Source organism: Castor canadensis, chromosome 12, assembly GCF_047511655.1.
Source record: "Castor canadensis chromosome 12, mCasCan1.hap1v2, whole genome shotgun sequence".
NCBI lineage: Eukaryota > Metazoa > Chordata > Mammalia > Rodentia > Castoridae > Castor > Castor canadensis.
Window position 1 is genome coordinate 120,841,530 of NC_133397.1, and position 16,844 is coordinate 120,858,373.

General features: G+C 33.7%; 1 protein-coding gene across 2 annotated transcripts in view; it reads left to right on the forward strand.

The window, feature by feature from the left end:
• Col11a1 (collagen type XI alpha 1 chain) overlaps positions 1–16,844 on the forward strand; it is a 197,516-nt gene that overhangs the window by 173,118 nt on the left and 7,554 nt on the right. For both annotated transcript variants that reach the window (XM_074050884.1, XM_074050883.1), the window contains exons 55-63: positions 124–177; positions 301–408; positions 867–920; positions 10,055–10,108; positions 10,990–11,097; positions 11,612–11,665; positions 11,763–11,798; positions 11,892–11,945; positions 13,413–13,662. In XM_074050884.1, coding sequence (XP_073906985.1) covers positions 124–177; positions 301–408; positions 867–920; positions 10,055–10,108; positions 10,990–11,097; positions 11,612–11,665; positions 11,763–11,798; positions 11,892–11,945; positions 13,413–13,662 — 772 coding nt within the window. The remainder of the gene's footprint in view (positions 1–123; positions 178–300; positions 409–866; positions 921–10,054; positions 10,109–10,989; positions 11,098–11,611; positions 11,666–11,762; positions 11,799–11,891; positions 11,946–13,412; positions 13,663–16,844) is intronic.

Here is a 16,844-nt window from a genome sequence, read left to right on the forward strand (position 1 = left end):
AGTCAAATATCCATAGAAAAGCAATAATTTATTAGTCTGTTACAAATGACAGTATTTGTAAGTAAGTCATCAACTGCGTTCATTTTATAGGTAACAATATTAAGAATAACTTTGTGTTTCCAGGGTCCTCCTGGAGCTGCAGGTGCAGAGGGAAGACAAGGCGAAAAAGGTGCTAAGGTAAAATATGTGCTAGAAATATGTCAGCAACATACATATACATGGTGAATTGTTACCTATGTTAATTTAATATAGTATATTTTTCTTGTTATGAATGTGTTCACATGCTTTACTTTTGTACAGGGAGAAGCAGGTGCTGAAGGTCCTCCTGGTAAAACTGGCCCCGTCGGCCCTCAGGGCCCTGCTGGAAAGCCTGGTCCAGAAGGTCTTCGGGGCATCCCTGGTCCTGTGGTAAGCAACCATGCTGTAAGATGCTATTTGAAAAACATTTTATTTTTTTAATTTTTGAATAAAAGGTTTATGATATCATTCTTTTATAAGTTAATGTAAGAATGTTTTTACTACAATTTAGTAAGTACTTTGTAATAAAGTCAGATACCCTTAAAATATTTAAGTACGAAATTTCTTTAATATGTTTGTGGTAAAATTCTGACTTATAAAGGCACATAGAACACTAGGTTCCAATATCTCAAAGATGTAAAATTTGCATGCATACTTACCTGTATATATATAAATGCATGTGTATGTATATAAACATTTACCCACAGAGTAAAAAGACACAAGATTGCTTACAATATTTGTACATGTTCTTCACGTGGTACAATTGATAGATGATGTCTGTGTCTTTCTACCTTTCCAAAATTCCTGTTCTTTTGTTCATGGAAAAGTAATCTTTTTCTTTTCTGTAGGGAGAACAAGGTCTCCCTGGAGCAGCAGGGCAAGACGGACCACCTGGTCCTCTGGTGAGTAGCATCTTATCATTACGTAAAAAGAGAATTCCTGCAACAAAATCTTTTATAAGGTAGAATTCCTGAAATTTTAGCTTATGCACTGGTTTATCCTTTATATAATACTCATGAAAGTGTATTACCCAAACCTACAAAGAGGAAAATAATCCTAATTGATAGTTACATGGTAAGATTTTTCTTTGGATGAAAAATACTATTTTCACTAAGAACAAAATGCCACCAATGGTCCAGCCAGCTATCTTCCTGGTAGACACAGTTCTGCAAAATGTAAGCAATTAAACTTTATTCCTAGCATTTCATTTAGAAAAGCAGTGTGGTCATAAGCATTTAGTGACTCCTTGATACTTTGTTCTTTTCATGAGACCAATCAGCTGAGAGATAAGGCACAAAACTCAATGAGCAAAGAAAGATATAATTATCTTAACACTGAAATTTGGCTACTATCATAAACTCCATGTGCAAACATGATTGAGAAATAGAATAAAGCACTTAGTTGATCAGCATCCTATTTACAGATGATACTCTTGCTAAAATCAGGGCAGAAAGTGAGAATGAAAGAGCTTCCCCTTAAAATCATCACTTGGTAGGTGACTTTGTTTCCTTTATAAATGGATCCTGTTTTTTCTGGTCTATATTTGAACCTTATTGATCTGAAACAATCATGTGTAAAGAATGAATCAAACAGCAAACAATAATCACGTCCTTTCATATATAGTAATTTAATCTTTAGTGAAATGCCGCGTGTGTGTGTGTGTGTGTGTGTGTACTTAGAAAGCCATTAAAACTGGAATTCACAGCCCTAATTATTCAGATGGAATTTTGGCCACTCCTTTTATTAAAGATACCACATCATTATCCTCTAAAATAATTACCAATTATTTCAAAAGTGTTAAAGAGATTATTTAAAAACTTTCATTGAAGCAGTTAAAGATCACTTACTTGGTAACTGGGTAAGTGTCATGTCCTTAATTGACTGAAAGCAAGGGATTATCCAGTCTCAACTGGGCACAAAATCTCATCCTCACAGACTCTCATCTCCCAGACTACAACAGGATCAGCTCCTGGTTGGCACCATGATTTAGGGAATATTTCCCTTAGATATGGTAAAACTCCTAACTGCAGAGTCAGAGCTGAAAAGAAAAAAAAATATTTTGCCTTTTACCACCCTAAAATTTGCCAGAAAGTTTTTTCCTGTTATTTCAGATTTTCTAGTAAGTGTTCTGACCTTTCTGCAGATTAAATAAAAAGCCCCATGCTGGAGATTTCCTTTAACTAATATTAAAATTAAAACCTTCAGACATACCAGCTGATTCCAGCTTACGAAATTTGTATTTCTGACTCTTAAGTAAATGTGAGTGTACAGTAGGAGAAAAATGAACAACTCAAACCCTGTTAGGCAACGTGAATTGTAAGTGTCAGCATGGGTTCATACTGGTCCCTAGATACAGGTTTTGCTGGTGACTGTATGACATAGAGATATTGTAGTTTTTCATAATTTCAGCTAGTCTTGACTGTGATGTTTAATTTCTATGGAAAACCTATTTAGACTTCATGAGGTGGGGGAGGATGAAAAGTCATCTTCAGAATGTTATTAATGGTAATTTGTTGAACTTTTCAATTCATCTAAGATATATTTATTTTAATGGATGTATGTTTTTTAAATTTTGGAGTGGTGAGTAGTACTGGAGTATGAATTCAGGGTTTCACACTTGCTAGTCAGGTGCTCTACCACTTGTATCTCACCTCCAGCCCTTTTTACTCTTGCTGTTTTGAAGATAGGGTCTTGCTTTTTGCCAAGGTTAGCCTGGACTATGAACCTTATATTTTACACTTCCCATCATAGCTGAGATGATAGGCATGTACCAACTTTTTTCCCTTGAGATGAAGTCTCCCAAACATTTTGCCCAGGTTGGCCTTGAACCGTCATTCTCTCAATCTCTACCTACCAAGCAGCTAAGGTGTTACTGGCATAAGCCACCAGCACCTGCTTAATGGCTACTTGTTTAAAAATCAGAGTGAGCATTAGTTTATTGTGGTTACTGGTTGAGGTCATCCACTCTCAAGCAAAAATGATCCTGGTCACTTACTTGTGGGACGATATTAGGAAAGTTACTCTTTCTTTTAATTTCAGCTATGGTTTCTACATTTGTGAAATGAGAATGTTCAGAGCATCTTTCCTGTGAAATGCTACATTTCAATGAGTTAAATAGAGATATTAACATCTACTACTTTATGGAATTCTTATGTCTATCAAATGATATTCATAACTCAAACCATTGAGCATCAAGGAATTATTAAATGAAAGGAATAATGATAACTATTTTTAAACAATTAATTTTGCATTTTAGTGACAGTAAGTAAATTGAATCTCAGCTTATGCATGTGTGTGACCTGTAATCTGGTTGGAAGTTGTTGACCCTTAAAGCAAACAGAAGAAATCAGTATGTACAGTTCCTGCAGAGGAGCATAACGTGATAAATACTGTAATAGAATCAGGCGGAGGTTGCTAAGTGTGCTCAAGGCAAAGCTATTTAAATGTCATCTCCTATGGGGATGAAAAGAATAATTAGACTGATTAAGAAGAAAAGGGAGAAGCTTAAGTGCGGATAAGATGTGGGAGGTAAGACTAACAGAGATTTGAAAACTCATACAAGTTTGCATTAAACTCAGAAATGAATCAACTTGAAATTTATTTGAATAATACTTAATTGTTCTTCCTCATTTTCTTTCTTTTGTATTGTTGTACTGGAGGTTCATTGTGACCTTTACAAAAATTCTTACAATACATCATAGTTTAATTCACCATCATTTTCCTTTATCCTCCCTCTCCCCATTCCTGGATCAACTTCAGCAGGTCTCATTTTTCCATTTTGACACATAAGAACATAATATTTCCAGCATATTCACCCTCCTACATCCTTTTCTTATATCCTCTCCCCTTCCAATGATACCAACCTCCAGAAAGGACTGGTTTTTGCCTTCCTGTTTTCTGTTTTTGAAAAACAAAAGACATATTTGTTTGTTTAAGATAGCTATCCGGAGAGTTTCATTGTGACATTTCCATGTATATATGTATTATGATCTGCATTGGTTCATCCCCTCTATTTTTCTCCTTTCTATCTTAGTCCTTTTATGGTGATTTCAGCAGGTGTAAAAATTCTGTATCCATAAATATTTTCACACTCACACTCCAGTCTGTGCAGCTTCAACTTTCTCATCACTGGAGTTCTGAACTACCCCTGGGCCCTCTTCTCCCTTCAGGAAGGTGCCTGTAACCTGCTGCAGTTGAGGCCCTCTAGTTAAAACCACCAAGGCATTCCTTTCCCCAAAACTTCAAATACAGCTCAGCTGTAAAGTAAACCCGCCTTCCTTCACCTTTCCAGATGGCAACTGCCTAATTAGATAATTGAACTCTGTGGAGCAGAGCATCCTTTACCCATATAGATGGCAACTAAACAATTTTACAGGAACCTTCTGGGGATAAAATTCTTTAGTGAAACATATTTTAAAACTCTTAAAATCTTTTCTGTTCAGTATCTGCTCACTATGATATCAGCTCTGTAAGAGTTCTTAGAGGTATATTAATAATATATTACTTTATAAGTTAAGTAGTCTCAGAATAAAATCTGACATAAATCTACATATGTGCATTAATTCATTGTGCATTATGTACACATTTATTTAGAATCATCATGTAGAAGTAATACAACATGTGGGAGCTAACAGAAAGCTGAGCACAATGGTGACCCTATATCAAGAATTCTGTTAGAATTTTATTTTTTCTTTTAAATGAAACTCCTAGCTTTTTGAGTAGTCAACAAACATTAAATGGAATAAAAATGTTTCAAAGAGAAGAATAATGGTGAATAAACTCTGCCATCTGCTACAAGGTCAAAATTACTGTGACTGAATAATTTTAAAAAGCTATTAGGAATTTTATGCTTTCAAGGCAGAATTACCATTTGTTTTAGTTTTAAGCTTTTGTTTCATATTCAAGATGATTTATTAAAACATTGCTGAAAAATTATTCAGTTTTATCTTTGGACAAGTTTATATATTATCATACATTCCTTCTTTTCACAAAATGGTAAATATCTGATAGCATTCTTTTTCAAACATAAAAACTTGAATAAAAAGTAGGGTGAATTATACAATTCAAGGGTTTTTTTTTCTTTAATGCTACATGTAAACTCTCTGTAAACAGGGTTCAGAGGCAAAACATTTCATAATGACTAAATAAGCTTATATAATAAAGCATTTGCTTTTCACACAGTTAAACAATATATTACAATTTTATCTTCTGAACAAAGTGTGGGGTTTGCAGTTTCTTTAAACTCCAGCTCACTAGAATTTTGAGATGCAGATCAAGGCAAGCATTCCACAAGCCATAATACTGCAGGGGAAAATGTTTGATTGTGTATTCTAGACACTTAGGAGTGTATGGTCTTGTTTTCCTTTTCTCTTTATTGCTTGTGAATTATGTATTTCCCTAAGGGTTTTCAATTTGCAATAACCTAAAGAGGAAATAGAAAACATGTACACTTGGAATAACATTTTTATATGCAGAGTTGATGTTTTTGATCTGCTCCAGGTTCAAAGGGATATTTATAACTGTTCTTAATATTATAACATTACCAATTTCTCCTTCCAGCTGATGAAAATACAAAACTGGTTTTGCTTGGTAAATTCATTCTTAGATATAGTTTGTAATTCCATGAGAGTTTGTGAACTTAGAGGAATTAACACTCTTTACCTTGAGACTCCTTCATGAATAATATTTATAGAAAAGATATGAAGTGCATTTAAAATGCAAATAATGTCTCATATATTTCTTATTAAGCTTGACCAATCAGGATTACCAGTATTTTCTCTTTTTAACATTTTATCTGTCTCATTAGAATGAGACAAGTAAGTTGATTGGTGTCAAGTGTAGCGTGTCTGAAAATTATAACAGTTAATATTTGTTTTAGACTTCACTGTTTATTTGGATATTATAGGCCTTATCTTTCTTTTGTTATCATAATATTAATACAGTTATTTTTTAAAATACTTTCTAAGAATACAGCTCAGAGTTAGGAGATGCTTCACTTGAAAATTTGTGACTATGACAGTGATTGAAGTGTTGATACCCAGCAAGCAACATCCCTATCTGTTCTCCCACTGATAAAATTTCTGTAGTGTATCACGAGTGTGAGAGTTTTAATATAAAATGAGAAATGAAGAAAAAATGGTCTCTTTAAGTAGTTTCATACTTTTAATCTAGAGAATATATTGATTTTTGACTGACACATGTCAAGTTAAGCCAATATTCTTCAATGTTTTCTATTATTGTACAAGTGAGTGATTCTTTAATACAATTACTCTTTTATTAGGACTCTTTTCCTTGCCTTTTGTGTGTCTTCTTCTCACGTTGTCTGACACCTATAGTGATGGTGCTATAACATTACAAATGTCATTGTTTCTGTTACCATTTATATTGTGTCATATAAATTTCTTTTAAAATATCCTTTTGGAGTTTCATGTAAAAAGTTTTAAAAATATGTGCTATTGGTCAACATCCTTTTCCTTTTTAATTAATGATTTGACTGACATTTCTGATGAGATCAGAAAAAAATAGAGGGTAAATATATTAATTTAATTGTAAAGTTGATAAGGTAGTAAATTAAATAGTTCATGTCATTGTTTTAGTATATATCAAATTCTTCAGGCTACTTTGGTTTGCATATTGATTTGACTGAATTTGGAACCTGATACCACAGAACCATGTATCTCAAACCTTAATGAGACTCAGACCCATGGAAAGATTTGGGACTTTAGCCCATGATATCTAATTCAGTTGGTTTGTTTGAGTCATAAAAATTTGCTTTCTAACAAGTTCACAGATGCTTGAAGGACCACATTTTGAGATCAGAGAGTGTTCTAATCTAGATGAAAGTACTTTGCTAAAATCCATCATTAAGATATATTTTTTAATGAATATAAAAAATCCTTATGATCTCCTTTTTGTCTGTCTATGGTTTAATGAACTATCATGATTCTTTATTTTTATAGAATCTAAAGACTGGGAGTGGTGTACCCACCTACAATCCCAGCACTGAAGAGACTAAAGCAGAAGGATCACAAGTTACAGACCAGCTTGGGCTGCAAAGAAAAACCCTGTTTCATTAAAACAATAGCAACAACAAAAACCCTCCTACTTAATTTACATAACTGTTTGATGATTCATATTTTTCTCTTTATCAAAGTAATACCGCTAGGTACATCCACATATAGAACTGTATGCAATTTATGCAGAAAAAAATGGTTTTGTATATTAACAGAATGATGGAAGAAAATTTTCACATCAATTCTTAGAGAATTTAGAATTAATTCATGAATTAAAACAAATATAAATATATCTAATAATAACTCCAAGGACTAATTTACTGTTCTTGCTTGTCTCTGATTTGTAGAATTTCTGTTGAAGATATAGGCTTTAGAAACGAAGGAATGGAAAAGCCTTATGTACTCCTTCTCACAGCAGCCTATGAGACAGGAAATGTAGTCTACAGTTTGCAGATGAGAAAAGTGATGCTCTCTTTGTCTGGCTAACTTAAATTGCTAATAAGACAGTTTGTTTTTCAGTCAAGTTTATCCTATTCTGAACTCATATTTTTTCATACAGCACGTTCAGATCCATATCCCTTAATACTTTAAATTCACAAAATTTGTATGCTGGCAAAATGTGCTTTTTTACTCTGAAAAATCAAAGCCTGTCTAGGTAAAGGGAGGGAAAACTTATAGCGACCTTGAAGAAGGTACAATAGTCATGGCTCCTGATGTAGGTTGGTGCAAGTTAAAAGAGCTTGCTTTCAATGTACCATTATCAAGGTCATTGTTGAAATCGTAACTCAAATAATTCAGTTGAATCAAATTAATTAAAACTCATGGATAAATCATATGAATAGCTTGCTTTTGTTGCTTGATGCCTTACTTACTGCATGAAGTAGCGAGCTATCCAAAATTATCGTGGACCTAATTTCATGAGTCACACATGTATAAATCATCTTGTTCGCCAGTTCCTTTCCTGATGGCATCTGTAGCCTGCACTGTTTCATTTTGAAAACGTCAAAGCATTCTGTATTGCCTTCTAAGTTTGAGTACACCAATTTGTAGATAAAAAAGTTTTGTTCGAAGGAATATTTCCACAGGTAGAGAGGTAGTTCATGTCATATCATAATTTTCATTAAAATATAACTTAAAATAAGTGGATGATTATCATAGCCTGAGACCATATAATTTAATTTATTGAAATACTCGCATACTTATATGAAAAGTGTATTTGTTTTTTATTAAGTTAATAAGTCATTTAGATATTAAATTCATGTAGAGATTATACCTAAAGATATAATTTGGGGAGGTTATAATTAGAAAAGGCTAATACTCCCAACTGTGATAGAACTTCAAACATTGAAGAATTTTTGTGCATATCTCCAATGACCAGCCAAGAGTGAACTTCGATTAGCTAATCAGGAAAAATAATATACATTTTGATTTGTGTTTTTATTTTGTGATGAAAGAAGAAAATATTTTTCATGGAGAGGATATTGGGTCACGTCCTCAGACTTGAGGTCAAGTCCTTGCTTATTCCATTGAAAAGATTTGTAATCTCAAGAAGTAATGTTGTTTGATGCCTGTTTCTTTGTTAATAAAAGGAAGGGCATCACAATTGATCGTTTCTTCAACTGTGTCAATGTTAAGATTCTGTAAAATCTACAGCAGGAATGAATCATGCCAGGCTTCTCAGCTTTGTGTCCTAAAAACTTAATAGCTAGGTTAGTCCCCTTGATTTTCCAATGGGTTCTGTCACCTTGATTTTCCAATGGGTTCTGTCACCTTGATTTTTAGGTTATCCTTGATTTGCAAGCATTTAATCACTAAATTATTAAGAGCATGAAAAATGATCAAATATCATATATTTACCCAGTAGCCACATAACGGCAATCTACTGCACCTTGTTACAATTTGCCTAGACCATTTCTGGATCATTAATTGTGATTTTCCGTTAAGTGTCAAGAAATTTTAACATTTCTTCCCAGACAAGTCACGTTCTCTTGTCTTCTACCTGGAAGTCTTTTGCCCTCAAAACTTTTGGAGTCTAAATCAGTCCACTTCCTGGGGGACTTACCTTCTTCAGTGGTGTGCTAAAATGACTTACTGTTCTTCTGGAACGTATTCATACCCCCTTTCTGAGCAGTACCAGCCTCTCCTTGGTTATTCCCTCCACTCTAAGAAATCCAATGTCAGATGATTAAAAGAATTTGAACTTCAAACCAGAGACCTAGATTTGAATTCCAGCTTTGGTACTTGTAAGTTAAATGACTCAGTTTCTCACATGTTCAGAAGACACAAAAGCTACTTCATCAGGATTGTTGTGAGTGGGTATCGAAGATATATCTTGCCATGTCAGATATAATGGGATTATTAGGTATTCTGAATATAGCTCTCCGTAGGATTCATAGCAAAGATGTCAGATTTCAAGAAAACAAAGAATAAACTCTGAGATCAAAGTGCATAAAATTAGCCACCACCTAACAGAATTACAGAGAACTAATTTCAAGTTAGTATACACACAGTTATTCTAAGATACACAACAAATAATTGCTATTTAAATATAAACAAAAATGTATTAAATTCTATAACTATTTTTCCTGCATTATTCGAAGATCAAATGATTGTTAGAAGTTTGAGGTTTTTAAAAAAATTTTAGTGAAAATATTGCACCCTTTGAAATTGGGGCTTAGCATAGAAATATTTGATTGACTGGATGCATAATTTAGAAATTCTTTCTACTATATATTAAAATGTACACTTTATTTTCATCTGAAATTCTCATTAAACTACATTCTATTTCTAATTTCACATTAACTTAATAAAGGTGATCAATATTATTATTACACATTAAGCCATATTGTTTTAAACATGTAAATTTATACAGAATCCTAAAAAAATCCTTAACACTGATCATTATTAGTTAGAATTAGTTTTGAATTCTATATTTCAAAAACTTAAACTGACTCTTTGACTAATAACAGGATGTTTTAAATTCATACTTTCTCTCCATATGATTATTTTTTCTTATTATTTAGGGACCTCCTGGTTTACCTGGTCTCAAAGGTGACCCTGGCTCCAAGGGTGAAAAGGTGAGAATAAAAGAATGTTTTATTACACTTTTGTTTTACAAATAGCAGAAGTGATTACTTTCTAAGATTGAAGCCACTCAAAAGAAAGTTCCAAACAGTATCTTAGTCATTCTAACTGTGGGAAAAGCTGCAGATTGTCAGCTTCCCAGATGTATTTGGAGAAAAGAAAGTATTCAGAGGAATAGTGAAAAATATACAAAATGAGTATTACATCTTCTCAACGTTCTTCTTTAGAAAACATGTGGAGGAAGCATACGGTTATAATAAAACAGTTATTCAGTCAATAAGCAGATGGAATAACAAGATGACCAGCCTTATGATTTAAAACACAAAAACAAAAATTTTAAACTAGAAATATCTTTCAATTAGTAATTTGATCTCCCAGAATCTACACTGTGTTTCACTGAATTAGAGAAAATAAGTCATTTCTAGAATGGCATCAATATTGTTTGCATTATTTTTAAATCTTAAATGTCTTTTAAAGACTGCAAAGTACCTGAACAATAGAAGTCATTTTATATTAAGTAAGACACTTTTTAAAATGAATTTCCTGTTGCTTGTAAACCTCACAAACATTGCATATATGGACATTAGTGGTCACTTAAGCTGAAAGATTCTTATTGAACATGGTATTTTTAGAAAGAATTTTCTCCCATAATACTCCCACCCCTTAGTAAAGGTTGCACCTCGTGTATCCAGTGAACAATACACTTAAGTGAAGAGAGAGATGGTCTTAGTTCTCCATCCCATTCAGAAGGACTATTGTAATCCATGCTTTGATTTTTATGAGTTATGAGTTTAATGTTCAGATGTTTTTGACTAGAATTTAATGATGGCTGCAACTGTATATTACTAAAATCTTCTTTCTCTCCCTCTCAAAGGGACATCCTGGTTTAATTGGCCTGATTGGCCCTCCAGGAGAGCAAGGGGAAAAGGGTGACAGGGGACTCCCTGGGACTCAAGGATCTCCAGGTGCAAAAGGGGATGGGGTAAGTCAAAGTACAGATGATCTTCCTACTTCATCCCAGTAATAGCTGCACACACACACACACACACACACACACACACACACACCTGTGCACATTCAATTAAACATGATCAGTGAAGTACTTTAAAGTATCTTTATTCTCAGCTAGTCAATAGTGTTTTCAAGACTTATTTTAGTGAATTAAAATACGATTAAAGTTAAAATTACAAAAGTAAGAGTTCAGTAGTTGATTACACAAACATGTATTGCATCCTCATCACATGCAAATCTTATTTTAAGAACTGAAGTGATATAAAGTATATAAAATGTCCATACTACAGACTTGTAGTATGAGAGTTATCATCACAGCAATTAGGAAAAAGCTCAGATTACTTCGCAAAAGTTATCTTAGATTCACAACGGAGAACTTTTAGACTGTTATTAAGTATTTTCACTTGTCTAAATTTTGCAACTTGTGTTGTTATGAAAATGGGATGCACAGGAAAACTAATTGCATTGGATGATTCTCCTTCTAGGGAATTCCTGGTCCTGCCGGTCCCATAGGCCCGCCTGGCCCTCCAGGATTACCAGTAAGTAGAAGACAAAAGGATCCTATGAGGTAAATTACAGACCCATCATAGACACAAGCGCTCCTGACTTTTCTCTGTGCTTCTTTCTGTGTTTTAGGGTCCCCAAGGTCCCAAGGGTAACAAAGGCTCTTCTGTAAGTACTTTTATCTTTGTATTTTAATTTTTCAATGACACCTAATAAATTGCCTTGTTCTATTTATGTCCTGTCCTTTTCTCTTCCTCACAGGGACCTGCTGGCCAAAAGGGTGACAGTGGTCTTCCAGGGCCTCCAGGGCCTCCGGTAAGTGCATGTTAACAAGAGTGTGTTCTGATAATTTGCATATGAAGACTGCCAACAATTTTCCTGAATTCATAAGATGAATGAAAAACACATTTTGTCCAAAGTACTGATTGTTATAGAAATATAACTATGTCGATTATGTAATCAAATCTATATGCCAAGATCTATCTTTGAATTAATTTCACTCCTTAAACATAAAGATACCTTAATTATATGTTATAATCTTGTTATTAGATGTTCAAGAGAATCATATCCCTTTTGTCACAATTTAATGAAATCAACAGATTTTATGCCACAAAAAATACATTTATACCTCACTCTAGGAATAAAGATGAAAGTTCAGAGATAGGCATTTTTCCCTAGTGCACATAATGACAGTAATAAAAGCAATAATCATAGTTACAATTTTTAGTACTGACATTTCCCAGCTTCACACACTATTAAAATGTAGAATTAAAATATGCATCTCTGTGAAAGAAATTTTATTCTTCTTCCTTGAGCTAAAATATTTCCAATTGTATGCATATTTGCTTGCTAGGACTATCAAAATAACAAAGCCCACAAGCCTGGTGGATTACACAGCAGAATGTGTTATCTCTCAGTCCTGGAGGCTGGAAGTTCTAGGTCAAGGTGCCAACAGTCTTGGCTTCTTGTGAGGGTTGTGGGGAAGGATTTGCTCTGAATTTCTCTCTCTGCCTTATAGATCGCACTCTCCTTGTGTCTCCTCACTGTCCTCCCTAGATGTGTGTGTCCATGACCAATTTTTCCCTTTTCATATGAGTTACAGCCCACCCCAGTGACCTCATCTTAACTAACTACATTTTCAGTAATCCAATTTACAAATAAAGTCACGTTCTGAGGTACTGAGGGTAGAATTTAAGGCATAATGTTTGTGGGATAGAATTTAACCCAAAGCAATATGGACTATTTGGTATAGTTTGAAAATACATACACATAAATTCAAGTCTGATTTCATTTATTTCATATATTAACTTATAAAGACTTAAGTTATAAATATTGAAGCTTGCTATTGTGTGTATGCTTTTAATAAATTAGTTTTTCAGAATATAAATTATTATGAAATATAATAGACAATTTGCTAGATAGCATAAGAGCTTAAAATCCTATTCCAATTCAGTTGTAGAGCTAGAAACAGATCAGGACTAATTAGTAAACAAGAGAGTAACTTATATAACATGTCAACACAAAGCTGTGCTACATTAATGAGCAGACAAAGTGCCAGAAATCATCTAATTTGTACAAGTACCTCAATATCTCCACTAGGTTATTTTAAAAGAATTTATAAAGTTTATAGATATATCTTTATAAATTTTGTGTAGATTATATACTTTGTAGTTACTGAAAAGCTAATATCAGCTATAAATTCTTCCAATAAGAACATAATAGTAATAACTAAGTTTGTAGCTCTCTTTATGAAGCATTGCACTCATGTTACCTCTTTTACAGGGTCCTCCTGGTGAAGTTATTCAGCCCTTACCCATATTGTCACCCAAGAAAACAAGAAGACATACTGAAGGCATGCAGGCAGATGCAGGTGATAATATTCTTGATTATTCAGATGGAATGGAAGAAATATTTGGTTCCCTCAATTCTTTGAAACAAGACATTGAGCATATGAAATTTCCAATGGGTACTCAGACCAATCCAGCACGGACTTGCAAAGACCTGCAACTCAGCCATCCTGATTTCCCAGACGGTATGTTAATAATATATGACAAGGCAATGCACTGAGTCACTAAGTACTGAAGAGTCTGTAATTAATTAATTAATTAATCAATTCTAGTTAATGCAATTGATATAGTCACTAAATAAAATGAAAGCAAACAATTATAATAGTGTTGCAGACAGAAGAAGTAATTTACACTATGTAGTTCAAGCTCTGCTTTGAAAAATCCTTGTCTGTTAAATTAAGTTTCATTAAGTTGTGACATTAAGTTTTAGGATCGTTATAGGAAGCACAGATGTATTTTGACTTATAAATCACCCGCAGAATGAGTATTTGTGCATATATATATGTGCAGTTATTATACAATTAGTACTCAGTATTTCCAATGATCATTACATTAAAATTACATTAATATAGTTGATAATAATGTATTCATTAGTACTTTACATTAATATGAAAACTATGGATATAACTAAATAGCATAACAGATGAATATTTGGTCCATCAGTTTACCAATATTTAATGAACAGACTATTTAAGAATCAGGGTATCTTGGGCTGAAAATTTATCTTTTTTTGTAATTGTTGTACTGGGTGTACATTGTAACATTTACCAAAGTTGTTACAATACATCATACTTGAATTCACCCCCTCAATCATTCTCTTTTATTTCCCCTCCCCCCATTCCTGGAACAGTTCCAACAGGTCTCATTTTTCCATTTACATACCTGTGTGCATAATAGTTCTACTATATTCACCCTTCTATACCCTTTCTTTATACCAACCCCACTGGTACCATCCCCCAGACAGGACCTGCTTTTTGTTCTCCATTTTTGAGAAAAAGATATTTTTGTTTGTTTAAGATAGCTACATAGGGAGTTTCATTGTGACATTTCCATGTCTATATGTATTATAACCCGAATTGGTTCTTCCCCTCTATTTTTCTGCTTTCTACCTTAGTCCCCTTCTTATGGTGTTCTCAACAGATCTAAAAATTCTATTTTCATTCTTGTAGAAGAAGTACATCGACCATATTCACCTTCTTAACTTCCTTATTTTACCCTCCCCCTTGCCTATTTGACTGCGCTTTAGCATAACCTGTTTTTCATAACATCGCTTGTATTTGCGTTAAATCTGTATTCCACCTATGAGAGAAAACATGCACTCATTGGCCTTCTGAGCCTGGCTGACTTTACTTAAGATGATGAATGCCACTTTCATCTATTTACCTGAAAATGACAAAACTTCAGTCTTTTTCATGGCTAAAAAAAATTTCGTTGCATATAAATACCACATTTTCTTAATCCATTCATCAGTAGTGGGGCATTGTGGCTGTTTCCATAGCTTAGTGACTGTGAATACTGCTGCAATAAACATGGGTGTGCAGATGCTTTTATTGTAACCTGATTCACATTCCTTGGGATATATCCCGAGGAGTGGTTTTATATCTTACCTTGATGCACAAATGGACAGAACAAGTATGAACAAGTTATTTAGTAGAAATAATCAGAATAGTTTATTTTACCTTCTGTTTGAGAGACCTTTACATGTCTGTTATTTTCTGAGGAGCAAACAGCTTTAGGTATGTTAAGATATATGATTAAGTCAGGTAGTAATTTAACAAGGGATAGGTATTTATCTGACTTTAAATCTTCCACTTTACACTGAAATACTTTGCTTGCCTTTCACTCTCAAGAAAATGTTGTTTTGCACTATCAATCATAAATGAATACTGTAACACTGATCTACATAACTCAATGGCCATAGAAAAGTCTAATGTAATTTAACAAATAGTACCATGAAAGAAAAATATCATAAGATCGTAATATCTTAATCAACAATAGCTTCTTCACCAAAACACGGGTACTTATTTTGTGTTTTTGGCAGTACTGGGTTTGAACTCAAGGCCTCTCAGCCATGCTACCACTTGAGCAACTTGGCCGGTCCTTTTTGCTTTCATTATTTTTGAAATAGGATCTTGCTTTATGCCCAGTCCATCCTGGACTGCAGTACTATTTATGCTTCCCATGTAGCTGGGATGACAGGCGTGTATGCCATGACCACCTTTCTAATTGGTTGAAATGGAGTATTATGAACTTTTCAACAGAGTTGTCCTCCAACCATGATCCTCCAGATCTCTACCTCTTAAGTAACTAGGATTATAGACTGGAGCCACTATGCCAGGCACATAAGTAGTTGTTAAGGATTCTATGCAATCTGCTATCCAAGGTTTTCAAATGTCTGTTTAATTCAGTGACTTATAAAGAGATTAAAAGCGATGCTTACTTTTAACCTGTGTCCTGTAAGTAAATGATTTAAATGATTTAGCTTGAACCTGTGAGAGAAAGTTCTTCTTCTATTCCCAAATTTAAAAATACCTGCCAATCAACAAATTCCTATTGAGTTTATAGGGCACTTAGATGAGAATACAAACAACATAACTATATGATTTTTACACTTCAGAGGTCATGAAAAATCAGATAGTATTAAGTGCTGAATTATAAAACTGCATATGATTTAGAACCAGAGCATATAAAATATTATTGTAAGCACCATATAATAACCAGCTTCATTAGTCCTTAAGTGTACCAATTAAAGAAGATTAAATATTTAATTATTCACATCTTTATTGCTCAGTGCCTGGCACTGTACTTTGTACATTGATGCATAGATGAACAGCAGGTATAATGCCTTTTACCTGTTTGCTATCTAATGGTATGGATAAGAAAACCAAAGGTATTAATAATAGCATGTTATGACAATTCTTATGAAAAATGGGAATTTATGTAATAAAGGGAGAACTTCATTTGGGTCAATAAAATGTTAAGACTTGAGGACATTGTGTCTAATCTGAAGCCTCAAAGAGATAATCAGCCATGCCAAGAATCAAAAGGTGATTCCAGGCAGGGGTGCAGAAAGTTGGAGAGTTTGCAAAGTGTCAAAGAACACAAGACTTTGATGTTTTCATGGAACTGAAAGAAGGTCACAGTGGCTGAAAAATTGTGAAAAATTGCAGAATGATTTGTAGTGATTGGGAAGAAAACAAGGTATCTGAAGTGATTGTACTGTTTTAGACAAGAGATGATGGGCTTGATCTAGGATTATGGCAGTCAAAGTGACAGAGTAATACATAGGAATAAATTGAACATAGAACTACAGGATCCTGAATCATTTTATTGAATCAATATATCTCAAAAATTAACCTACTAGTGT